The sequence below is a fragment of the Aquarana catesbeiana genome, linkage group LG02 (assembly GCF_042186555.1).
Source record: "Aquarana catesbeiana isolate 2022-GZ linkage group LG02, ASM4218655v1, whole genome shotgun sequence".
Classification (NCBI taxonomy): Eukaryota; Metazoa; Chordata; class Amphibia; order Anura; family Ranidae; genus Aquarana; species Aquarana catesbeiana.
This window is the reverse complement of record NC_133325.1, coordinates 81,383,277-81,410,808: the sequence shown is the minus strand read 5'-3', so window position 1 is coordinate 81,410,808 and position 27,532 is coordinate 81,383,277. Positions and strand designations below refer to the sequence as shown.

At 43.3% G+C, this 27,532-nt stretch overlaps 1 protein-coding gene across 3 annotated transcripts in view; it reads right to left on the bottom strand.

Annotated features, from left to right (window-relative positions):
* The window catches only part of DYNC2H1 (dynein cytoplasmic 2 heavy chain 1), a 669,732-nt gene that overhangs the window by 355,469 nt on the left and 286,731 nt on the right, over positions 1-27,532 (bottom strand). For all 3 annotated transcript variants that reach the window (XM_073613106.1, XM_073613107.1, XM_073613108.1), the window contains 3 exons: positions 14,116-14,214; positions 3,351-3,474; positions 2,604-2,767 (listed from right to left, as the gene is read on the bottom strand). In XM_073613106.1, coding sequence (XP_073469207.1) covers positions 2,604-2,767; positions 3,351-3,474; positions 14,116-14,214 — 387 coding nt within the window. The remainder of the gene's footprint in view (positions 1-2,603; positions 2,768-3,350; positions 3,475-14,115; positions 14,215-27,532) is intronic.

The window sequence follows — 27,532 nt, the reverse complement described above, 5'->3', positions numbered from 1 at the left end:
ACCATTGCAAGAACCCTGCGGCTGAAAGCTGCATCCGCAAAAGACTGGACATCCACCTGGTAGAACTTTGAAAAAGTATGAGGACAATGTGGCGGCTTTAAACAGCAGGGCTACAGAGGCCTGGCCCCCCAAATACCCAGGAAACTCTGTCAGAATCTGGTGGAATAAGCACATAAAAGCTCAGGCGGAGATTTGTCCTTGAGATGGTAAGCTCTAGTGACCAGATTTCCTATCCATCATGTGATGATGGACTTGGAGGAAGGGTGCCCCTATTTGAGGTTCTGAGGACAGAACAAACAGGGAATCTGCCTGTCTGATCAAAATGGTATCTTTGAGGTAGGTCCAAATGTCAAGGCATCCTTTGGATGCTATTGGAAAAGAGTATAAAGATGGTAGGACTATGTCCTCATTGAGTTGGAAGACTGATATCATCTTGGGAAGAAAGGATATGTTTGGTGTAAAAGACAACTTTGTCTTTGTGAACTATAAAAAAAAGCCCCTTGCAAGAGAGAGCTGCCAAATCAGACATATCTGACAGATGTGATATTAGGTAAAAAGGCTACTTTGCAGGGCAGGGAATATCCATTATGGGTTGAAACTGTGGTTTTAGCAGGGCAGAGAGAACCAACTGAGATTTCAATGAAGCACAGGACGAGGCAATAGGGGCTAAATGTGAGATATACCTTGAACATAAGTTTTTACAAGAAGGAGAGCTTAGGGCCAAGTTCTGGTCAAGACCTGATGTTAGGAGGGCCAGAATGCGAAGCACATCAGAGTAATCTCTGGGACTGAAGTGCCTGTGTTCACATTAGACAATAAAGGATTTCAAGATACAAGTAGATCTTCCTGGAAGTGGCTTTTCTTGCTTTCACCAAAGTTGGAGTAAGACTCACAGACTCCTCTATCTTTTAAGACCTAGGCTTCAACAGCCATGCCAGGCCCTGAGACAGCAGATCTAGCAGATCTGGCCAGGGGTAATTTACTAGAAGTCAGAGTATGTCTGTTTACCAGGTTCTTCTGGATCAGTTCAGTGCAATGATAATGACCGCTTTCCTCTACTGTGCTATCTTTTTGATCTGCTGTTATCAATTTCCAGTAATAAGTAAGGAAACCTATCTTTATCGTTAAAGCAGAACTGGGGATCCACCATGCTGGAGAATCCCTTGCTTGGCTGGACAGGAGCATGGGTAGTTCTAAAGAAGGCGTATTCTTGTTCCAGGTCCTTTATTGGATTTGCACCAGACATATTTTTGGTGTTGAGGCCAAATTATTCAATTTTAGTCTCATCTGACCACCTTAAAGGCACCTTAAAGATTCTGAGGTCACACAGAAAAAGGTGTTATGGTCAGATGAGACTAAAATTCAATTTGGCCTCAACACCAAAGATACGTCTGGCAGAAATCCAATACAGTTCACCATCCAAATAACACCATTCCTACAGTAAAGCATGGAGGTGGTAATATCCTATTATGGGGATGTTTCTCTGCAGCAGAAACAGGAGCACTTGTCAGGATAGATGAAAAATGGATGGGGCAAAAAAACGTCAAATTCTTGAGGAAAATCTGCTGCCCTCTGCCAGAAAGTTGTCAATGGGAAGAAGGTCAACATGACAATGACCCAAAGCTCACAGCAAAAATGACCACACAGTGGTTGAAGGAGAAAAAGGTGAAAGTCCTTGCATTGCCAAGTCAGAGCCCAGACTTAAAACCCATTGGAAATCTGTAGAATGACTTGAAGACTGCAATCGACAAACGCTCACCATCAAATGTAACTGAACTTGAGCAGTTCTGAAAGAAGAATGAGCAAATATTGCAAAGCCTAGATGTGCAAAGTTAGTAGAGCCATATCTCAACAGGCTAAAGGCTGTAATTAAAGCAAAAGGTGGTTTCACAAAATACTGACATAAGGGGGAGTGATTCTTTTTCCAACTCCGTGATAATGTTTTCGAATTTCTTTATTTTTTTTCTGACACGTGTCTGTCTTCATTTCAGGCGGCAAAGCAACACAATGTGATTATTTTAAAGGGGGTGATTCTTTTCTAAACCTACTGTATAGCATCATGTGGCTGACTACACACATTGCAGTAAGTGCCAATAGTAGAACATATGCAAGATTCAGTGCCCAAATCAACATTACAAGCTGTCCCCACAGCGTGGGGCCCGTACAAGGTTCCCAAGGTTTACTGAATTTGCATCAATCTAGAAAAACACATTTGTGGCATTAGAGGACAGTGAGGAGTTGACTGAAATATCTGAAGCTAAAATAATGAAGAAAACTTAAAAAGTAGTTAAGCTAAGGGCCATCACCTTGAAACAGTAGCACAAAACTGAGGATTCTCGAAGCAGTGCGAAGTTACAGGGGAAACGCCAATGGGTGTGTCCTCAAAAGCTTGCTAATGTCCAATCACCCGAAGGCACAGGCCTATAATCCAGGATCTATTAATAATTTGCCTGTGTTCTGTATTGTACAATTAAGATAAATGTTTTAGGTATAACAAAGCTTAGTCTAATTTATTAATCCAAGAAGGAGTAGCTTTGGATCAGAAAATAGAAACAAAATGCAAACTACTAATAACGAGTTATAGTGACCATCTGTCTGATTACCTGTCCTCGTAATCCAGCCCTAGTGGTAGTAAAATTAACTTCTGTAACAACTGATGATGCATCAGGTGGTATAAATGGAGTTGGATTACGGGTTGCAAGAAACAATCGGAAGTCTTCATTATAATCGATTGTTTTCTCACCAATCTGGACTACATAGCGAGGGCCTGTGAAATCAATCAATAAAGTCATGGTAAGGTATCTGTTATTAATATAAATATCTTTCATGTTATGGTGAAATATTCCAAAATGTAATTTTTATAATTTTGGACAAACATTCACAATTATGCACATTTTCTTGACTTTGTTTATCTCAGTGCACAGCAACAAACTGACACACACACACACACAGGCACCGGTCACATCAGTGAGCTCATCCCTGCTCTTCATGATCCCCGATAGCAACATCAATGTGGCAAATTACCGCACACCGATACAAGCGTATCTTAAGACAATTTTTTTCAAGGATGACCAGCACATACTCCCCGCCTCAATCTTTACCTCCTACACATTTCATTCTTAAACAAAGCTTAATCATAGAGATATCTCTTTGTGCATCTCAGTGCTGTTCAAAAATAATCCCTAAAGTCCTAAAGATGGATTATGAGGTCTTCAATTTACAATGGTCAGCATTAATCAAAGAACATCATTAATCTAAGCACACCCTTGCTATACTTCCAATTTATAGTATTTATCAGCAGTAGGGTAGAATGAGTGACACAGCTGAATTTCCTCTGGCAGCTAGCTTACCCTGAGCAATCAAATCTTTTCTAAGTAACGGATACAGCACTGGTTCCACTCCATCCATCTCCTGGATAATAAGTGTCTTGCCAAATCGGACAGCCAACTCGAGAGCTGTAATGAAGTTTGCATCCTGCGTATACATAAAATACAACATTGCAAGCTCCAGATTACTGAACTAGCAGCTCAGAGTAAATTGTTGATATGCATGAATAAAATACAGCACAAACCTGATGATGCTGGGAAAAGTCGACAGCAAAAAATATCTGCATGTTAAAAACATTCACATACATTCTTTTCGATTAACAGGCAAGCATGTTATACTGTTTATGTGTGTGCATATATATATATATATATATATATATATATATATATATATATATATATATATATATATATACGGTGGATATCAGATCTCTTAAAATTGACTGCTCCATAATCAAAATGCACCAATACTGGGTGCCATTTCAATATCAGCATATTGGGACCTTTTTTAGTATATCTCTCACCCTACCAACTACTCCTGACATACAGTAGCTCACCATATGTTATGGGTACTCGCAGAATCCCTGCTAGGACTGCCAATGGTACTTGAAGAATCCCTGCAGTACCTCTAATGGTACTCGCAAAATTCCTGCCCAGACTTCTGAAGGCCCCTGGGTCCAGCCTTTGAAGTGGTTGGTCCTGCTTGTTTTTGACCTAGATTGACCTTGCAGCTTTCTTGCTTGCTAAAAGCCTTGCCCTATGCATAGACCCTGACTATTCTTTTGCTCGCCATCTACCTTGACTTCTGCTTGGACCCAGACTACTCTCATTCCCTTCCTGACTACCACCAAACACCAACCTGCTGCTTCATTTCCTTCCTTTTTCCTCAACATTGCCACCCTGCTCCTGCGACCCCTTGGTGGGGAAAACCAGAGGGCTATGTGACTATGAAAACCAAATAACTACTCGCTCTCTTTCCCCATCTCCCTTGTTTTTTCCACTGAAACCTGGCTCCATTAGATAAATTGCATATCACAAAACTGACTGACTTTTCGACTTTAGCACAATTTCAATATATCTGGCAAAGGATTGATGGATTACATTTTGTTTGCTGCCTGGAATTGCTCTTTTTATTGTAAATTCAGAAACCCTTTCGTTTTGCTCCAGTATTAGTAGATAATAGCAGAGATTAATTCATTATGTATGAGTAAAATGATGCAGGACAAACCTCTATGCAGAAGATAAGCAAATATTGTCTAAATACAAGAGGCCTATGTATTCTTATTTAAATCTTGGTGTCCTTTGTGTATTTCTACCAGATCTTTGCAGTAATCCAGTGCGAAATGTTGCCTCTGTAATAAAGACCGGACACTGCTGCTATCTATCATCCCCTGAAGAAGTCACGTGATCGGTGATGTCACGCGTAGGGACGGAATAGGCTGTTTCACATTGCTAGACACAGAACGAGTTCGCTGCTCGTAGGAGAGAGGTTTGCTCTGCATTGTTTTTATGTGAGTACATCTACTTAAAGATTTTTAATAAAGCATTACCTGGTTAATACATACTTCACTATCAAGTACCTTTGTCCTGCATATTCCTGTACATACATACCTGAGATGTGGAGGCTGAGCTAGGATCCGCGCTGGTCCAGGACCCCTGATAGGACCATAGCCACTTGTAATCAGCTGCCATTAGGATAACCCAACACCGGCAAGCGTGGATATAGGGACGCGATTGAGGCTCAGGACCTGGCGTTTTAGCTACAATTCATGCGGTTGACCTAGCACCGCTAGGTAAGGGGCCACTGCTTACATTAGTGTTTTATGCACGATGAGGACACTGAGTGAATTGCATCCCAGACACCCCACTGTTTTATTGAATACACCAGAACTTGCTTTTGCACCTTCAATGACTTTTACACTGGCACTTTAAGTTTGCTGCACTTACTGGCATGTCATTGGTCATTTGTTTCGCAGGCCAGCACAATATATTTTATATCACTATTATTGGGACATTTATTTATATTATTTATTATCCATATTGCGTTGGATTGATGTGTTTTATTTGCGATATCTAGATCACCTTTAAGCACTGGCACTTTGTACGTTTTGCACCATTTATAAGAATATGTTTTTGATGGTTATTTCTGATTTATTCTATGTATTTTTATTTAGAATTATTCACATGAAGTAGTGTTTATGTCCCTTTGTGCACCAACACATGATTATCTAGATTTATATGTTTTTAGTGTCAACACTTATTTATGCGATTTAACATGCGATTTTTTTGTCATTTAGTATATACCAATTGAAAAGGATTTTTTATGCACTTTTTCTCACATACACATGATGCTGATTATTTAGACTTGAATGTTTTTTAGTGTCAACACTTATTTATGCGACTTATTATGCGATTTTATGTAATTTTATTAATTGACCACAGACAGAGATTTACAGCTTTATTCTGGTTAGCGCAGCACCTCCCCCCCTATACCTCAGTTTGATTTTGGGCTTATGTCTGACCCTTGCTTCGGTGCATGCAGCTGTCCAGTCGCATACGTGCGTTTTTACTATTTTTCTGAGTTCTTGTTTTCTTTTCTTTTTCCAATTGGGTAGCACAGGAATATTCTTATTACATATCTACCCTTGCGCAGGGTGACTGGTCTGGTCTCCGCCCCCTTGTAGTTTTCTACAGGCAGCCTGTAGCAGGTGGGCCTTGTGGGTCCCTTCCACAGTTCTGCTCTCTGTACAGACTTTGTACAGCACAGTAATGATGTCACTGCTGCTTTTACAAGGTACAGTAATATCTAAGTTTGAAAAAGGTATTTGGTGCACACAGACAGATTTCAATCTTTTGTGGGTATTAGAGAATATCCTGAAATAAAAGTTTTTGCGCCCGGAGTTCAGTTTTAATGAGCACCGTTTGAGTAAAAAAAAAAATCATTGTTTCTCTGGTGAGGTAAGGAGATCCAGAAATTTATCTAGCATGAAACTATTTCCATTTATTCCTTTTCAAATCAAAGTGAAATTACGAAACAGCCCGATCCACTGCTCTGCACCTGATAAGACTTCAGGATTGTGTTAATTCTCTGCAGTATATTTAGCAATTATCATTTATCCTGGCAGCTTTCAAGATTTCAAAGTAGAACTCCTGCCAATCCCCCCCACCCCCAATTGTTGGAGAGAACAAGGAAAAGTCAGAATCTTTGTTAGGATTTTGTGTACCGACTGATTGTGGCCTGTAGGACAGCAGACTGTGAGAAGAAATATTACCAGTAGGGACACCCAACAGTAAAAATAAAAGGTTTTTAGCACAGCGAGAAAGAGTTAGAACCTGTATTCATTGTTTATTGCTACAGTGAGGGAAAAAGTATTTAATCCCCTGCTGTTTTCGCACATTTACCCACTGACAAACAATGATCATTCTATACTGTAATTTTAATGGTAGGTTTATTTTGACAATGAGTGACAGAATAAGAAATAAAAACATTCATAAAAACACATTTCAAAAAAGTTATAAATTGATTTGCATTTTAATGAGTAAAACAAGTATTTGACCCCTTTGCAAAAAATAACTTAGTACTTGGTGGCAAAACCCTTAATGGCAATCACAGAGGCCAAACGTTTCTTGTAGTTGGCCACCAGGTTTGCACACATCTAAGGTGGAATTTTGTCCCACTCCTCTTTATAGATCCTCATTATGGTTTTTTAAGGATGACGTTTAGTAACTTGAACCTTCAGCTCCCTCCACATATGTTCTATAGGATCAAAGTCTGGAGACTGGTTAGGCCACTCCAGGATCTTAATGTGCTTCTTCTTGAGCCACTCCTTTGTTGCCTTGGCCGTGTGTTTTGAGTCATTGTCATGCTGGAATACCCATCCACGACCCATTTTCAATTCCCTGGCGGAGGGAAGGAGGTTCTCATCCAAGATTTGATGGTACATGGCCCCATCCTTCGCCCCTTGATGCGGTGAAGTTGTCCTGTCTCCTTAGCAGAAAAACACACCCAAAGCATAATGTTTCCCCCTCCATGTTTGACGGTGGGGATGGTGTTCTTGGGGTCATAGGCAGCATTTCTCCTCCTCTAAACACAGCGAGTTGAGTTGATGCCAAAGAGCTCGATTTTGGTCTCATCTGACCACAACACTTTCACCCAGTTCTCCGCAGAAACTTTCAGATGTGCATTAGAAAATATAAGACGGGCCTGCACATGTGCTTTCCTGAGCAGGGGGACCTTGCGGGCGCTGCAGGATTTCAGTCCTTCACAGGGTAGTGTGTTACCAAATGTTTTATTGGTGACTATGGTCCCAGCTGCCTTGAGATCATTGACAAGATTCACCCATGTAGTTCTGGTCTGATTCCTCCCCATTCTCATGATCATTGAAACTCCATGAGGTGAGATCTTGCATGGAGCCCCAGACCGAGGGAGATTGACAGTTATTTTGTGTTTCTTCCATTTGTGAATAATCACATCAACTGTTGTCACCATCTAACCAAGCTGCTTAGCGATGGTCCTGTAGACCATTCCAGCTTTGTGTTTACAATCTTGTTCCTAACATCCTTAGACAACTCTTTGGTCTTGGCCATGGCAGAGAGATTGGAATCTGATTGTTTGATTGTTTCTGTGGACAGGTGTTTTTTACACAGGTAACAAGCTGAGATTAGGAGAACTCCCTTTAAGAGGGTGCTCCTAATCTCAGCTCATTACCTGTATAGAAGACACCTGGAAACCAGAAATCTTTCTGACTGATAGGGAATTAAATACTTATTTCACTCATTAAAATGCAAATCAATTTATAACTTTTTTTGAAATGTGTTTTTCTGGATATTTTTATTATTCTGTCTCTCACTGGTAAAATAAACCTACCAATAAAATTATAGACTGATCATTTCTTTGTCGGTGGGCAAACATACAAAATCAGCAGGGGATCAAATGCTTTTTTCCCTCACTGTATATTATTTTCCAGTACTTTAAAACAGGCGCGGGACACATTTGAAAGAATAACTAAAAGTGCAATTATGAAATGTGAATTTTACTGTAATAATGATCTGCCAACTATTCAAGCCTATTCACACATAAGGGTGAATTTACTAAAGACAAACAGACAGTGCACTCTGCAAGTGCAGTTGCACTCATATTCCCCAGAGCTTAGGTAGATGTGGTAAAGCACAGCTGGTTTCCATCAACCAATCATGTGCAAGCAAAAATGCTGCCTTTAAAAAAAAAAAAATTCCTTGCAGCTGACTGGGTAAAGTGACACTTTACCATACATTTACTGAAATAAATGAATACAACTTCACTTACAGATTGCAAATGCAATTGTAAAGTGCGTAGTCTATTTGCCTTTAGTAAATCCACCCCATAGTGTGCTGTGGTTACATGGTGTGCACTGCTATGAAGAATAAATCAGGTGTGGTAATGTGGCATGCCACAATGCATGATAAATTGTGTTGTGACACATATGTGACCTTTGTGCAAGGTAGTGTGAAAGATCCCTTACTTATCCCTACAGGTTTCCTCACCCTCACACATAAATTGGACCCTTTACCCTCAAATACAAAGAAAAAAAAACAACACTAATTAAAATTTAAATTAAATAAGTCTTTAAAAAATATAAATATTTAAATAATTATTAAATTGTGCAGCAGCACAATCTCCATGTATTTTGAGTACTCAGCTCTTCCTGGAGGCAGCATTGAAGCACAGTGACACCACCAGCACCTTCAGGAAGGGGCCAGAAGTATTTTTTTTCTTCAAACTGCCTTTTTTATACCCATTAATGTGTTATTTTTTTTTTTTATTTGGAGGGGGCCCAGATAAACTAACTTTGTATTTTCATGCAAGGTTCACTTTAATCCTATGCCTCCTCTTAAAGAGGTTGTAACCCCCCCCCCCCCCCAAAAAAAAAAAACCCTGTAAGACAAGGGCATAATGAGCTAGTGAACATGGGAGGAGGTGAAAAAGGAACTAGAACAGGAGGTCTTGGGAGGAACTAAGAGAATGATTTGGTTGGTATTTTGAGACTAGGTTAGTGACGTAGCTGGGGGCCGAGTTGTGGATGGCTTTGTAAGTTATTGTTAGTATTTTGAATTTAATTTGTTGGGTAAGAGGCAGCCAATAGAGGGATTGGCAGAGAGGAGTAGCAGACTCTGAGTGGTTTATAAGGTGGATGAGTCTGGCAGCAGCATTCATGATGGACTGAAGGGGGGATAGCTTATTTAAAGGTAAGCCAAAGGGGAGGGAGTTGCAGTAGTTGAGGTGAGTGATGAGGAGGGAGTGGATTAGGACTTGTGGTGTCATTGGTTAGGAAGGGGCGTATTTTGGAGATGTTGCGGAGGTTGAGGCGGCAAGATTTAGAAAGTGATTGAATGTGGGTCCGAAAAGAGGGTTCAGAGTCCAGGATTACTCCTAGCATCCTGGCATGGGGGGATGGGTTGATGGTTGTTGGTTGTGCCATTGATCTTGATAGAGAAATCAGGAGATGGGGCAAGTGGGGGAGGAAATATGAGCTCGGTTTTGGACAGGTTGAGTTTGAGGAAGTGATGTGACATCCAGGCTGAGGTGTCTGTTAGTAAATTAGTGATGAGTGAGGGGACTGATGTTGTGAGCTGGGGGGGGTAGAGAGATAGATTTGGGTGTCATCCACATAGAAATGGTATTGAAAGCCATTGGAGGCTATCAGCTGACCCAGGGAGGAGGTGTAGATCGTGAATAGGAGAGATCCAAGAACAGAACCTTGGGGGACCCCGACAGAGAAAGGAAGAGGAGAGCAGGAAGTAGAATTGTGACACTGAAGGTACGCTGGGATAGGTAGGAAGAGAGTCAATAAAGACGGAGACTGAAGGAGGGGAGTTTTTTTTTTTTTTTGAAGAGGAGGGATTGGTGTTTTTCAGTTCTAGAAAAAATAAAATTACCTACTTGGTGCTTTTTTCCTGCACAGAGCTGCACTGGAACGCTGTAAAAAGCATAAAAAATGCACCGGACCCCAGTACAGTGGAAAAAAAAAGCATCTGGAATGCATCCAGAAACGCATCAAATCACAACAAAAATGCACCGGAACTCATCAAAAATGTGCATGCAGAAACGCATCCAGAACGGATCTGGAGGACATTTTTTGTGGTGTGAACGGGCACTCAGGCAGAAAGAGCCCCCCATCCCTTTCAGTGGCATTGATAAGGATTACAACTACACCCGTTTCACGCTGTCTGTACTGCCAGGGTCCACCCTAGCATATATCAACAGCCTACAAACACATCTTCCCTCGTGTGACAGGTGCACAGCTTTGCCCAATTCCTTTTCTCCCTGGTTAACTGTGGGGGAATGAAGGTTGTAGCGGGGCCCCCTAGACATTCACAAGGCCCCGGAGCTGTGAGTGTGAGTTGAGCGAGACATAAAATCCTACAGTGCAGACTGGAAAGTTCACAGCTGTGAGATCCAGCTGCTGTTTTGGATAAAAAGAAATCGTTCTTGCTGGGGAAAACTAGAGACATTTCCAAGAAGAAGTTTTGGAAAAAAAGAGCCTAAAATTTAACTTATAATTTTACCTTGGACTAGAGGCTGGCGTAATTTTTTTTTTTACTGATACAAGGTCCTTTTGTACCACACTGTACACACATTGTTTAGATCTCAAAATGTAACTTACTAACAATTTTGTTTCAGTTTCTGAAGCTGGGATGGCAATTATGCAAAAATGACGTCTTAAAGTGAATTTTTCCTTTTGACAAGGAGCTTATATTCAGTTTTTCTTGCTCCCTTGCCGGCTTCGCCTGACTGCCATTGCTTTGAGAAAGAAAGCTCTGTGTAAGCCTCCAAATCAACTTGTAAGAGTTCACAAAGGGTTATGGATTCCTTCTGCATGGGGAAAATCATGAGACACATAGTGTTCTCATATGATAAAGGGGGATTGGGTCACATGCTCACTCATACTCAGACGTGCTGGGTATTTCATTTCAGTACCGGAAGTCAAACACAACGGTGAAGGAGTGAGGAATAGTGAGTATATGCTGGTGGTGGGGTTAGTGGTGGTGGTTGGGGGGGGAAGTTTACTTTGAGCCAGAAATCTAGATATGCCTGCCCTATTTTAAGATCCACGGTGGTCAGAGGAATGTGTTGTGTGTGTGCGTTCTCCACATTACATCAAAAAACAAAACCCAGAGACTGCTGATGGGTGCCACCATATTGGATGTGATGTCAGCACGCCCAGCAGACTCTGAGCTGACACTCAAGTGACTCTTTATACTACTCCTCTGCTCTCCTCCCCCAGCTGCTACATAAAAGGTTATGTAAGGAGGTAAAGGGAAGTTTTGCATCAGCGAAGAGTAGACACTCACAGAGAAGTGGAGGGCTATGACCAGGGTCACCAATAAGGTAGTATAGCCAGCCCTCCTTCACTGTGCCCCATCAGCCCAACAGGGGGAACCAGACACGTATTGAACAGTAGAACTGGCTGTATTGCCTTATCACTGGAACCGATCCTCCTGTGGCTCCCCCTGCAGGGGGAGTCACAGAGAGATTGGTTCCAATATCTGCATCCCCCAACACTCTAATCACCCCACACCCCCTTCTACTTGCTGTCCATGCCCCCCTTTCTGCCCCCCCCCCCACATCCTCCGCAGAGCTCCTGGTTTCTCCTTCTCTTCCTTCTGCCGGCTGCAACTGCTGCGGTCTACACAGAGAGATTGTTTCAGGATGGAGAGCAGGGGGAGCTGATACAGTAAATAGGTCATATTTACTGCCCCCTTCCTTTCCTTAATGAACACAGTACGTGATCGGTACCGGATGCTCCTGTGTTTATTCATAACAGAAGCATAGTAAACTGTGTTAACTATGCTTACGTTTCTGAACAAACAGGAAGCCTTAGAGAACTCCCTGTTCAATAATCTCCAGTGCAACTGAGGCTACAGAAAAAGACTGAGGAATCTATGCCCTCAGTCTCTTTCTCTGTCTCAAAAGTGAGACATCAGGGGTCTGTTTAGACCCCTGATATTTTACCAAAGCCCCACCAACAGGGCAGTTAAAAAAATGTAAAAAATAAAAATAGAAAATAAATAATACAATTCTGAAGTGCAATCAGCATTAGGCTGTTCTTCAAAGAGAAATTGACAGGCAATGAGGAGGCATATCATCTCCTCACCACCTGCTTTAACCCAGTACTAGCATGCCTCAACTGTTGGTTGCGGTGCACTTCCAGTGCAGCGCCACTCACTTGAATGGGTTGCAGGGGGTATAATTCCTGTACCAGCTAAGAAGCAAAGTACTGCGGCTGCTACATGTGTACACCCCAGCCACTTTTGGGGATAGCTGTTGGGGGTGCAATAAAAGAACAGCTCAACCATGGAATTTTACAGCCCCCTGACCTTACATGTGAACAAGCCCTAAGGGCTTATTCACACAGGTACTCTGACCATGTGAATGAGTGGTTTGTTCATGCGTTCGAAGCTGCCCGTTACTCTATGGGGACACAGCGACTGTACGAACACAACTGCCGGTCCTAGTTTGATAAGTTTGGGTAAGTGGCCTTGAATGCACACGGTCTGTGTTCAGGGCTGTACACCTGCACCCACACACCTGTCAAATTAGGACCTGCGGCTGCATTCAACACAGGCTGCCTGCACACAGCTCCAGGTGGTTCCAGCCACATAAACAAACCACTGGTTTACACTGTACAGGTCACAGCATCCATGTCAATGAGCCCCAAGACCTCATTCACACACAGCCCTTCGTTTATTAACTCAATACAGTTTTTATCTTTTGGATTTAGAAGGAATTTTGTTATGTTGTTCCCGCTAATAATGATTTTATTTAGCAAAAAGATAATTTGATATTTCCAGGGGAAGGGGGGCATTAATTTTTAACAGCAGCTCTGGCTCAGACATGCAAGGAGGGAGTGGGGCTGTGCTCAGAAATTGATTCTTCTGGAGTGGTCAAATTTGCTAGCAAGTTTAAGGCACATTGCAAGTGAATAAATTAAATTATTTGTGGAAAGGAAAATCGCTGCAAGCAAATATTTAAAATAGCTGATTTTTCAGTGCTTTTACCTGTAATTTGTTTAAAGAATAAGTTCACCGTTCGTAACATGTTATACCCATATTCAGGCTGTAACGGAACGTCCCCCGCACCCCCTGCTCTGACAGCCAGCGGGGATATTCTCTCTCCCCGCTAGATGACACAATAAAAAAAAATGGCCGAGTGGGGCCCCAGCCACATCACTCATTCACAGTGTCCTGTGAATGGGAAAACTACAAAGTCCGGCAGCCTTTGCCGCTGTTGGCTTGAAATTTTCAATGAACTACCATAGTGGCGTGAGCGCTGTGGTAGTCCATTCATTCTTCCTGTCCTCGTACGAGGTACAAGCAAGCCGATACCCTAACAGATCATCTGCAGGAGACCTTCATGGCACCAGCGATCTGCTGATCCCTGGTGCAATGCTTTACAGGCTCCTGCAACAAAAGATAATAAATGCACATTTTTTTACCTGCAAAAATAAATGTGAATTGATCATTTTTTGGAAAAAAGTGAACTTATCCTTTAAGTTGATGACAGGCTCCCTTTAAATTCATCCACAAGATCAATGGTTACAGACATGAACATGGCAGAAATAATAAGCCACCTTTCACCAAAATAATTTATCTAAAATGATATTATGTGTTCAATATAAAAACAAATAGAGATTATATGGCTAAGTGCAGTGAGTTCCACTAAGACACCAATTTTTCTGAATATATTTCATGCCTAAATCACTGCCTTAGAAATCAGTTGACAAGTAGCGTTAGCTCCCTTCAGATTTACCTGTTGATTGATGACTTCCAGACGAGACTCTTTCAAATGTGTTTTTAACCACTCCGTAGCTTGGGAAGACGGATCGATTAAAAATGGACAAACTTGACTCTGGATAACAAAGAAAAGAGCAGTAAGTTGCATGCCTTATTAGGATTTATGTTCATATTGAGGGCAGCAACACAAAAATCCATGTTAGAGATCATACAGAAGGTTACAAGTAACCTAAATTGCAAAAATGACTTTAAAGTGAATCTACTGCGAGGCTATTTAAATTCACAAATTTACATATTGTTAATACACAGTAAATGAAATTTAAGACATGCTCTGACTGACCTCTGCTGGCACTGTACAGCAATTCATCCCGAATGTTAACAGCAAAAGGATTAAAATCAGTCAAGTGCACTGTCAGCAGCGCAGCTCACCATGAGCTTCTCTCCTGGAAGTGGCTCAGCAACCCCTGCACTGGCAGTGGCTGTAGTTCAGCTACCCTTCCCAGCAGTGACTAAGCAGCTCAGCTCGCCCTCCTCCCACCTCCAAGCAATGACTCAGCAGCTCAACTCACCCCATGCCTCCTGCCAAGCAGTCACTCAGCAGTTCAGTTCCCTCTGGGCCCCCTTCTAGCAGTCACTCAGCAGCTCACCAGTAGCTCAGCTCCCCCTTACCAGCACTGACTCCAAAACTCACCCTACTCCCTTTCTCCAAGTGGTGGCCCAGCGCCCCTTTCTCTGTGTTTAATTTAGAGATTATTAGGCTGATGAGTCACTGATGAGAGAGGGCGCAGAGGGAGTTGGGCTGATGAGAGAATAACTTCTATAACTTTAGTGCTGCTGTTGTAAATTTTGCAGATGAATTGTTCAACTGTGCCTGCTGCTACCGAGGTCAGTGAGAGCCTGTGTCAAAGCTTATTTACTGCTGGTTGAGACATGTTTGTAGCTTGGCAATAGGTTCATTTGAAGCCCACCTGTCCCCCTTGCTACTACAATTCACAAATTATATACAGAGGGGCCCAACAAAAATGTATACACACTTTAACAGTTGCTATCTATGCCCTTTCTTAAAACCTGAATTGAATTATGACAGCAATGTGTAGTATTGTGTTTCCCGTAAAGATGTCAGTAGTCACACCATTTTGAAGTCATCATATGTGTAATTTTACTTCCCGCATGATGGTGCACCACCTCACTACCACCGAGATGTGAGAGCCTGTTGAATTTCCTCCACGTTCCCCAGACTTAACACCCCTCGTTTTCTATCCGTGGGGAATACTAAAGGATGTGGTGTATCTCAGAAAACCAGCTACACTGATTGCACTATGGGAAGACATTGAAACATCATGCAGAGCAATTCCCGTAGACACTCTAGTGTTCATGAAATAGTTCACTGAAAACAAAAGTGCTGGGATGCGAATGGTGACTAGTTGGAGTACCTAATGTGATTGCATTATTCAAACATGACTATTGCCCCGTACACACGGTCGGACTTTGTTCGGACATTCCGACAACAAAATTCTAGGATTTTTTCCGACGGATGTTGGCTCAAACTTGTCTTGCATACACACGGTCACACAAAGTTGTCGGAAAATCCGATCGTTTTAAACGCGGTGACGTAAAACATGTACGTCGGGACTATAAACAGGGCAGTGGCCAATAGCTTTCATCTCTTTATTTATTCTGAGCATGCGTGGCACTTTGTCCGTCGGATTTGTGTACACACGATCGGAATTTCCGACAACGGATTTTGTTGTCGGAAAATTTTATCTCCTGCTCTCCAACTTTGTGTGTCGGAAAATCCGATGGAAAATGTCCGATGGAGCCCACACACGGTCGGAATTTCCGACAACACGCTCCGATCGGACATTTTCCATCGGAAAATCCGACCGTGTGTACGGGGCATTACAGCTAGCCTTTGATAGCAATATAAATCTAGTAATAACATTTTTAGGCATTTACAATATATTACCAAAAGTATTGGGATGCCTGCCTTTACACGCACATGAACTTTAATGGATTCCCAGTCTTATGCCCTGTACACACGGTCGGATTTTCCGACGGAAAATGTGTGATAGGACCTTGTTGTCAGAAATTCCGACCGTGTGTAGGCTCCATCACAAATTTTCCATTGGATTTTCCGACACACAAAGTTTGAGAGCTTGCTATAAAATTTTCCGACAACAAAATCCGTTGTCGGAAATTCCGATCGTGTGTACACAAATCCGACGGACAAAGTGCCACGCATGCTCAGAATAAATAAAGAGATGAAAGCTATTGGCCACTGCCCCGTTTATAGTCCCGATGTACGTGTTTTACGTCACCGCGTTTAGAACAGTCGGATTTTCCGACAACTTTGTGTGACCGTGTGTATGCAAGACAAGTTTGAGCCAACATCCGTCGGAAAAAATCCTAGGATTTTGTTGTCGGAATGTCCGAACAAAGTCCGACCGTGTGTACGGGGCATAAATCTTTAGGGTTCAATACTGAGTTGGTCCACCCTTTGCAGCTATAACAGCTTCAACTCTTCTGGGAAGGCCGTCCACAAGGTTTATGTGTGTGTCTATGGGAATGTTTGACCATTCTACCAGAAGCACAATTGTAAAGTCAGGCACTGATGTGGACGAGAAGGCCTGGCCTGTAGTCTCCGATTTAATTCACTCCAAAGGTGTTCTATCGGGTTGAGGTCAGGATTCTGTGCAGGCCAGTCAAGTTCCTCCCCCCCAACTCGCTTATCCATGTCTTTATGGACCTTGCTTTGTGCACTGGTGCGCAGTCACGTTGGAACAGGAAGGGGCCATCCCCGAACTGTTCCCACAAAGTTGGGAGCATGAAATTGTCCAAAATGTCTTGGTATGCTGACGTCTTAAGAGTTCCCTTCACTGGAACTAAGGGCCCAAGCCCATGCCCTGAAAAACAACCCCACACCAGAATCCGCCCTCCACCAAATGATTTAGAGCAGTGAACAAAGCAAGGTCCATAAAGACGAGGATAAGCGATTTTGGGGTGGAGGAACTTGACTGGCCTGCACAGAGTCCTAAACTCAACCCTATAGAACACCTTTGGGATGAATTGGAGTGGAGACTGTGAGCCAGGCCTTCTCATCCAATATTAGTGCCTGACCTCACAAAAGTGCTTCTGGAAGAATGGTCTTACTTTACACATAAGTGTTATACAGTTTAAAGCTGAACTCCAATGATGATATATTTTGCATACTTACAATGGGCCAGCTTGGTGAAACCTGATCAGCGTTCTCAGGTGATGTGGAGAGGAGGGATGCTGCTGTCATGATTTTAGTGTATTTTTAACGAAAATATTGTTTTTGTATTTTCGGGGGGGCTGTTAGGTAGTACTGGGCTCCATGATTTCGAACAACAGCCCTGAATGAGTGAATAATGAAGCAATGACCTCATACTGCCTTCACCCAATCACCTAACAACTTTTTTCGAGTTTTTCTATAATATTCATGTATGTAGCTGCCTGTGCAAATGCAAAGAGACCTGCAGGCCAGGCCTATAGAGCTGACAATTATATCTTATAAAGTAGTTACTTCCTGCCTCTGCTGTCTATTAGTATTATTAATTGGAACAGTAAGTGAGTTTTCCAGCAAAAACGGGCATGTAGATATGATAAAATTGTGCTATCGATATATTCAGTTTTATGTATTCTCCTTACTTTATATATGATGTCTTTAAATGAAGGCTGCCTGTATGATAGAATGCTGGGAGATTATTTTACATAGTCTTGCAATGCAAATATTTTAGTGCAAGTACAAAGTCATCTTGATCACTTACCATAAACCATTCAATGACATAAGTTACCGAGACTAATGCCGCGTACACACGAGCGGACATTACGGCGGACTTTGCCCGGCGGACTGGATTTCGTCGGACAATTCGATGTGTGTGGGCTCCAGCGGACTTTGTTTTCTCAAACGTTGGACGGACTTAGATTTGAAACTTGTTTAAAATTTATCCGTTGAAATCGAGTCCGGTCGAAAAGTCCGCCGTCTGTATGCTAGTTCGACGGACAAAAAGCCATGCTAGGGCAGCTATTGGCTACTGGCTATGAACTTCCTTGTTTTAGTCCGGTCGTACGTCATCACGTACGAATTCGACGGACTTTGGTGGATTGTGTGTAGGCAAGTCCGTTCATTCAGAAAGTCCGTCGGAAAGTACATCGAAAAGTCCGCCGGGCAAAGTCCGCCGTAATGTCCGCTCGTGTGTACGAGGCATAAGAACTAAAAAAAGTAATAAAACACCCTTCCAGAACCATGAAGTAATAAAGAAAGAACATTTTAAACCTAGAGAGCAGTCACCACAGACCCAGATTAGAGCAGACATGATATGCACCCGACTTTCAAATTGAACGGATACTAAAAATTAAAATGAATATTTCACTTTTTGGATCATTCGGGAGAGTTACATCATCTGTGTGTTCTTATGTTTCTTAGGGCCTTTGGTGGTGGTTTCTAAGCTTAAATTTCCAAGTCTGCATATCTACTGCAACATAATTTTTTTCCAAGTGTTCTGGGAGGAGGGAAGGTGAGTTTTGTACGTTTCCCTAAATGGGTGCTATGTTTTTACGGGTGGGAAGCCAGTGGTTGGGGGGAATAGGAAGAATTTAGGGGAAAGGAGGGTATAATAAGTCATAGCTATATGAGGGTAAGATGGGGGAATGGGGAGAAGGAGAGATTGAGAAGGAGAAAAAGAAAGGTTGAGAAGGGGAAACGGAGAGGTTTGGAAGGGGAAAGCAAAGCAATCTTCGATGCTCTGGTTACCAATTGTCCCAATTGGTTCTCTTATGCCTCGTTTCCACTGAGCGGATCGGTTCGGGTCAGTACAGTTTGGAAGGCCTAGAATGGTCAGGCCTATTCAGGTGAGTGTTTCCACCGCAAGTCTGACCGCCAGGGGCCATACGTGGGTTTAGAAAAAATGCCTAGCATGGCGTCACACGTCCGCCAATCAGTGGAATGTATTGTAGCTCCGCCCTAACCAAACAGTACCATTTTCTATGGCCCCACATCAGAAGCAGGACCCAGAATGGTGCGGTTCGGTTGTATGGGCCGCTTTCGTAATGGAAACACTCAAAATAGCGTACCAAACCGACCCGAACCGATCCACTCAGTGGAAACAAGGCATTAGACCCCTGGTGCCCAAACTGCAGCCCTTCGGCACTTTTTATTTGGGCCCCGGGGCTCCAGTAGCTATAAGTCTGCGTGTCTCCAGTCTATCACTCCTGAAGCCTGTCCCTAGACTCTAACATATCCTATAGCATGTTTGCAGTCTTTTGTAGCATGGTCGTAGTCCCTAACCATGTCCTGTGGCATTTTCGCAGTCTCTGGCCATCTCCTGTAGCATGCCTCTAGTCATGCTACATGTCCACAGATAGCAAGTGACATAGCCTTCCTAGATCTCCCCTATCACTTACAGTGGGTATAGAAAAGATTTACCCCTAATCACATTTTGTTGCTGTATTTACACAGTGCAACTTATAACATCCAAGTGAAAAATATAACACAAACATGTCAGAAAAAAAAAAATCAAAAACAGAATCACCAAGTTTTAAAAAGGATCACCCTCCTGTGTCAGTATTTTGTTGAACCACCTTTTGCTTTAATTACAGCCTTTAGTCTGCACATCTAGACTCTTCTTTGCAGAACTGCTCAAGTTCAGTTAAATTTGATGGTAACTATTTGTAGACTGCAGTCTTCAAGTCATTCCACAGAGTTTCAATGGGGTTTAAGTCTGGGCTCTGACTAGGCCATGCAAGGACATTCACCCTTTTCTCATTCAACCACTGTGTGGTCATTTTTGCTGTGTGCTTTGGATCAATGTCATGTTGGAACGTAAACCCCTTTCCCATTAACAACTTTCTGGCAGAGGGCAGCAGATTTTGCTCAAGAATTTGACGGTATTTTGCCCCATCCATTTTTCTTCTATCCTGACAAGTGTTTCAGTCCCTGCTGCAGAGAAACACCCCCATAACAGATATTACCACCTCCATGCTTTACTGTAGGAATGGTTTTATTTGAATGGTTAGCTATATTGGATTTCCACCAGACATATCGTTTGGTGTTGTGGCCAAATAATTACCTTTTAGTCTCATCTGACCATAACACCTTTTTCCATGTGGCCTCAAAATCTTCAAGGTGCGTTTTGGCAAAGTTCAGTCGTGACTGCATGTGACCTTTCTCCAGGAGTGGCTTTTTTCTTGCAACCCTCCCATACAAGCCACATTTGTGGAGAATTTGTGATATTGTTGTCCAATGCACACGATGACCACTTAAATTCCTGCAACTGCTTCAGAGTTGCTGTAGGCCTCTTGGTAGCCTCTCTGACCAGTTTCCTCCTGGCTCTTTCATCCAGTTTGGAGTGACGTCCTGATCTGGAGAGGGTCTGTCTTGTACCAAATACCTTCCGCTTCTTAATAATAGACTTCACTGTGCTTCTAGGCATTGATAATGCCTTTGATTTTTTTTTTTTGTATCCATCTCCTGACTTGTGCCTATCTACAACTGTATCCTGGAGATCCCAGTGACAGTGCCTTGCCACCCATAGTTGTTTTCTTCAGTTGCACTATCAGGGACTGAAATGCTCAAGGAAAGCTCTTTTCATGCTGAGCTAATCAAAATGACCACAGCTGATCACAGTTGAAAGTCAAATGGCTTTTTGTGCCATTGAGAAGGTGATTAGCTACAGGTGATTGAGTTTACAAGTCATTTTTAGGAGGGGGGGGTGATCCTTTTTCCCACTTTTTCAATTTTTTTCCTGACATGTTAGTTAGGCAGCAAAGCCACAAAATGTGATTATTTCAAAGGGGGTGATTCTTTTCTATACCCACAGTATAGGATGACTCACCATTTAGCTGGAGTATTTGGGTGCGTTAATATGTCTTTCATGTTTTTTCACTGTTTTTTTTTACTTTTATAAATTTTGACTTGATAAACGAGCAATGTCTTGATATACAAGTAGCGTCATGTCACAACTGAGCATAAAAGAGAAGAGAGGCGCCTTTAAGTGTAGCAATATGGTTACATTTAATGAAGGTGCAACATTTAGCAACTCACATGGTTGATGATTAAAACAGGCACATCCAAGTATGCAGGCATCTGAAGTAAAGCTGTCCATCCTCCGCACCACCATCGACATCGTCCCTTCCACACTGCGCTCCACGAGCGCTTCAAGCCTCGGTTTCAGATCGCTCTACTGCAAGGTAGTCTTCCCGGTCACAATTGCAGACTGACAGCAGCAGGGGCGGACTGACAACTCATGGGGCCCCCGGGCAATAGGAGATCCTGGGGCCCCCTGTCCCCGCTCATGTGTTCCCACCCACACTCAAGCCACACCCACACAAATCCCCACCTACATTTTGCACTGCCCACATTACATGCGTTCTTCACAGAATTACATTAAAGAAAGTGCAACAACAGGTACCTTTCCAAAACTAAAGTGATTGTAAAGGCTCGTTTTTTTTTTTTTAAATAACAAACATATCATACTTACCTTCACTGTGCAGCTCGTTTTGCACAGAGTGGCCCCCGAACCTCGACATCTGGGGGGGGGGGGGGGGTTACCTTGCAGGTGGGCTCCCGTGTCCAGCATTTGCGTCTATAGACACATGTTTACATACATGTGCTCATCTTACATAAAGCTTTTCATATAGAGCATGTGCTGGGATCATGGGGGTGCTTTACATTTTTTTTTAATTATTTTTACTAACTTTATATAATTTTCACTGATCACCAATGTAAGGAACATTCTTCTCACTGATCACCAATGTAAGGAACATTCTTCTCACTGATCACCAATGTAAGGAACATTCTTCCCACTGACCACCAATGTAAGGGGCATTCTTCCCACTATTTATTTAATCCATATTGAGCACTATATTTGATTGGCTGCTTCTGCTTGGCACACACGCACAATCACAATCACGCACATGATGATGAAGTCATCATCATGTGCGATTGTGCATGTTTGCCAGGCCTAAGCAGAAGCAAACAGCCAATCAAATATAGTGCTCAATATGGATTCAATAAATATGCATAGCCATAGATATCATAAATGACTACAGGAGATAACCAGAGACTGCGAATGCAACTACAGGAGATAACCAGAGACTAGGGATGCAACTACAGGAGATAACCAGAGACTAGGGATGTGACTACAGGAGATAACCAGAGACTAGGGATGCGACTACAGGAGATAACCAGAGACTAGGGATGCGACTACAGGAGATAACCAGGCTGCAAATGCGGCTACAGGAGATAACCAGACTGCAAATGCGACTACAGGAGATGACCAAACTGGGGATGCGACTACAGGAGATAACCAGAGGCTGCAAATGCGACTACCGGAAATAACCAGACTGCCAATGCGACTACAGGAAATAACCAGAGGCTGCGAATGCGACTACAGGAAATAACCAGAGACTGGGGATGCGACTACAGGAAATAACCAGAGACTAGGGATGCGACTACAGGAGATAACCAGACTGCAAATGCGACTACAGGAAATAACCAGACTGCAAATGCGACTACAGGAGATGACCAGAGACTGTGGATGTGACTACAGGAAATAACCAGACTGCCAATGTGACTACAGGAGATGACCAGACTGGGGATGCAACTACAGGAGATAACCAGAGGCTGCAAATGCGACTACCGGAAATAACCAGACTGCAAATGCGACTACAGGAAATAACCAGAGACTGGGGATGCGACTACAGGAGATAACCAGACTGCAAATGCGACTACAGGAGATAACCAGACTGCGAATGCGACTACAGGAGATGACCAAACTGGGGATGCGACTACAGGAGATAACCAGAGGCTGCAAATGCGACTACCGGAAATAACCAGACTGCGAATGCGACTACAGGAAATAACCAGAGGCTGCGAATGCGACTACAGGAAATAACCAGAGACTGGGGATGCAACTACAGGAAATAACCAGAGACTGGGGATGCGACTACAGGAAATAACCAGAGACTGGGGATGCGACTACAGGAGATAACCAGACTGCAAATGCGACTACAGGAAATAACCAGAGACTGGGGATGCGACTACAGGAAATAACCAGAGACTGGGGATGCGACTACAGGAGATAACCAGAGACTAGGGATGCGACTACAGGAGATAACCAGACTGCAAATGCGACTACAGGAGATAAACAGACTGCGAATGCGACTACAGGAAATAACCAGAGACTGGGGATGCGACTACAGGAAATAACCAGAGACTGGGGATGCGACTACAGGAGATAACCAGACTGCAAATGCGACTACAGGAAATAACCAGAGACTGGGGATGCGACTACAGGAAATAACCAGAGACTGGGGATGCGACTACAGGAGATAACCAGAGACTAGGGATGCGACTACAGGAGATAACCAGACTGCAAATGCGACTACAGGAGATAACCAGACTGGGGATGCGACTACAGGAGATAACCAGAGGCTGCAAATGCGACTACCGGAAATAACCAGACTGCGAATGCAACTACAGGAAATAACCAGACTGCAAATGCGACTACAGGAGATGACCAGAGACTGTGGCTGTGACTACAGGAAATAACCAGACTGCCAATGTGACTACAGGAGATGACCAGACTGGGGATGCAACTACAGGAGATAACCAGAGGCTGCAAATGCGACTACCGGAAATAACCAGACTGCAAATGCGACTACAGGAAATAACCAGAGGCTGTGAATGCGACTACAGGAAATAACCAGAGACTGGGGATGCGACTACAGGAAATAACCAGAGACTGGGGATGCGACTAAAGGAGATAACCAGACTGCGAATGCGACTACAGGAGATAACCAGAGACTGCGAATGCGACTACAGGAAAAAAACAGAGACTGCGAATGCAACTACAGGAGATAACCAGAGACTGCTAATGCGACTACAGGAGATAAACAGAGACTGCGAATGCGACTACAGGAAGTAACCAGAGACTGCGAATGCGACTACAGGAAATAACCAGAGACTGCGAATGCAACTACAGGAAGTAACCAGAGACTGCTAATGCGACTACAGGAGATAACCAGACTGCAAATGCGACTACAGGAGATAACCAGACTGCAAATGCGACTACATGAAATAACCAGAGACTGCGAATGCGACTACAGGAAATAACCAGAGACTGCGAATGCGACTACAGGAGATAACCAGACTGCGAATGTGACTACAGGAAATAACCAGAGACTGCGAATGCGACTACAGGAAATAACCAGAGACTGCGAATGCGACTACAGGAGATAACCAGACTGGGAATGCGACTACAGGAAATAACCAGAGACTGCGAATGCGACTACAGGAAGTAACCAGAGACTGCGAATGCGACTACAGGAGATGACCAGACTGTGAATGCGACTATAGGAGATGACCAGACTGCGAATGCGACTACAGGAAATAACCAGACCGGAATGCGACTATAGGAGATGACCAGACTGCGAATGCGACTAAAGGAAATAACCAGAGACTGCGAATGCAACTACAGGAAATAACCAGACTGCGAATGCGACTACAGGAGATAACCAGAGACTGCGAATGCGACTACAGGAAGTAACCAGAGACTGCGAATGCGACTACAGGAAATAACCATACTGCAAATGCGACTACAGGAGATAACCAGACTGCAAATGCGACTACAGGAGATAACCAGACTGCAAATGCGACTACAGGAGATAACCAGTCCAGACTGCAAATGCGACTACAGGAAATAACCAGAGACTGCGAATGCGACTACAGGAAATAACCAGAGACTGCGAATGCGACTACAGGAGATAACCAGACTGCGAATGCGACTACAGGAAATAACCAGAGACTGCGAATGCGACTACAGGAGATAACCAGACTGGGAATGCGACTACAGGAAATAACCAGAGACTGCAAATGCGACTACAGGAAGTAACCAGAGACTGCGAATGCGACTACAGGAAATGACCAGACTGCGAATGCGACTACAGGAAACAACCAGAGACTGCGAATGCAACTACAGGAAATAACCAGAGACTGCGAATGCAACTACAGGAAATAACCAGACTGCAAATGCGACTACAGGAGATAACCAGACTGGGAATGCGACTACCGGAAATAACCAGACTGCGAATGCGACTACAGGAAATAACCAGACTGCAAATGCGACTACAGGAAATAACCAGAGACTGCGAATGCGACTACAGGAAATAACCAGAGACTGAGGATGCGACTCCAGGAGATGACCAGACTGTGAATGCGACTATAGGAGATGCCAGACTGCGAATGCGACTACAGGAAATAACCAGAGACTGCGAATGCAACTACAGGAAATAACCAGACTGCAAATGCGACTACAGGAGATAACCAGACTGCGAATGCGACTACAGGAAATAACCATAGACTGCGAATGCGACTACAGGAAATAACCAGAGACTGCGAATGCGACTACAGGAGATAACCAGACTGCGAATGTGACTACAGGAAATAACCAGACTGCAAATGCGACTACAGGAGATGACCAGACTGCGAATGCGACTACAGGAAATAACCAGACTGCGAATGCGACTACAGGAAATAACCAGACTGCGAATGCGACTACAGGAGATAACCAGAGACTGCGAATGCAACTACAGGAGATGACCAGACTGCGAATGCGACTACAGGAAATAACCAGAGACTGCGAATGCAACTACAGGAAATAACCAGACTGCAAATGCGACTACAGGAAATAACCAGACTGCGAATGCGACTACAGGAAATAACCAGAGACTGCGAATGCGACTACAGGAGATGACCAGGTAGCCAGTTTTAAAATGTAAACTTTCAGCAATGCACAGCTATACAGGGGGGTAAACAACATTTCCAGGGATGGCTTAGCAAAAAAAAAAGGGGTCTACAGGCCGTTTATATACTGTAGGCAGAAGGACCTACCTGACCATTCGGGCTCACCTCCCGCTCTCAGAGGTCCGGGGGCGGAGCTTTCGTCGGTAGGGGGCGGAGCTTTCATCGGTAAGGGGCGGGGCTTTCATTTGTAGGGGTGGGGCTTTCTTCGACAGGGGCGGAGCTTTGGTCGGTAGGGGCGGGGATTTTTGTGGTCCAGAGCGGAGCTCTCAGAAGTGCAGGAGAGACGCTCAGACTCAGACTACATGAGGAGAGGAGGGGCGGGGCAGGGCAGGGTCAGAGCGTCAGTGGAGCTCCCTGCCCCGCCCCTCCCTGCTGACAGAGCCTCTCTCAGCCTAAGCCGAGCTGTAAAAATCCAGGAGGATGGGGTTTTCATGCGGTGCGGCGGGCGGCTTTTTTCCGCTGCTGACTGAGCCGCTCATGGGGCCCCTCCTGACGTCGGGCCCTCGGTCGGCGACCGAGTGACCGAATGGTCAGTCCGCCCCTGGACAGCAGTGATAACCGGCAGTGCAGAGGATGGTCTATGTGGACAGCTTTCCCCCGGATAACTGCATACTTAGTCTTAATGTACATGGGACGTTTTACAACCTCCCCTGAACAAATTTAATTTGACAGATAGTAACCGATGTTTAAAAACGTCCGTTTTGCTGCGTTAAAATGCCACATTTGGGTTTAGAAAGTTTATTTTTTAATTAGTCCAAAATTAAAAAACACCTGTAAACGAAACGCGGCTAAACCCGAGTTACCACGTTTACACACTTTTACAAGCTGTTACAGGCGTTTGACATTTCAAATGCCTCTGAACATCTGTTCTGAATGCATTTTTTTGCTTTCCAAAAAAGCTTCTAAACTTAGCTGCCTAGAAATGACTATAAACGACCCTGTATACACATACTGATAAAATAACATAAAGGAGAATTCAGGGGCAGCTGAAAAAAACGCCCAACTGCTCCTAAACATCCGTTTACCAGCAGCAGTGTACATGAAGCCTTAGATGTGCCTCTTAATCATCAGCCATGTGAGTTGCTAAATGTTGTACCTTCATTAAATGTAACCATATTGCTACACTTAGAGGCACCTCTCTTCTCTTTTATACTCTGTTGCTCCTTCTGGATTTTGCTTCTAATCACCTTGTGGAGAGACATTTTTTGGTTACACAACCTATCACATTGCTATAATCTTTTTATATGGACTATAAACGGAAGGATTTATGAATAAATGGTTGTGGAACAAATCATCTGAGGTTCCATTATTTCTTATGGGGAAATAATATACGAGATACGAGTGCTCTGGATTACAAGCATGTTTCCGGAACGAATTATGCTCACAATCCAAGGTTTTACTGTATATAGTATTACTTTTTTTTTTTTTATGTTTGAAAAATATAAATTTAAATAATTTTCAAAAAGCAGCCCACAAGCAGTCACACTGAGCTGTATGTGAAAGTACTGGTGCAAGACATGTAAACTAACAAGAATTCTACAACCAGGTTCCCTAGAGACAAAATAAGAGACAAGGCATCAGGTAATAAAGCCATGAAGTTTTAGGTAGG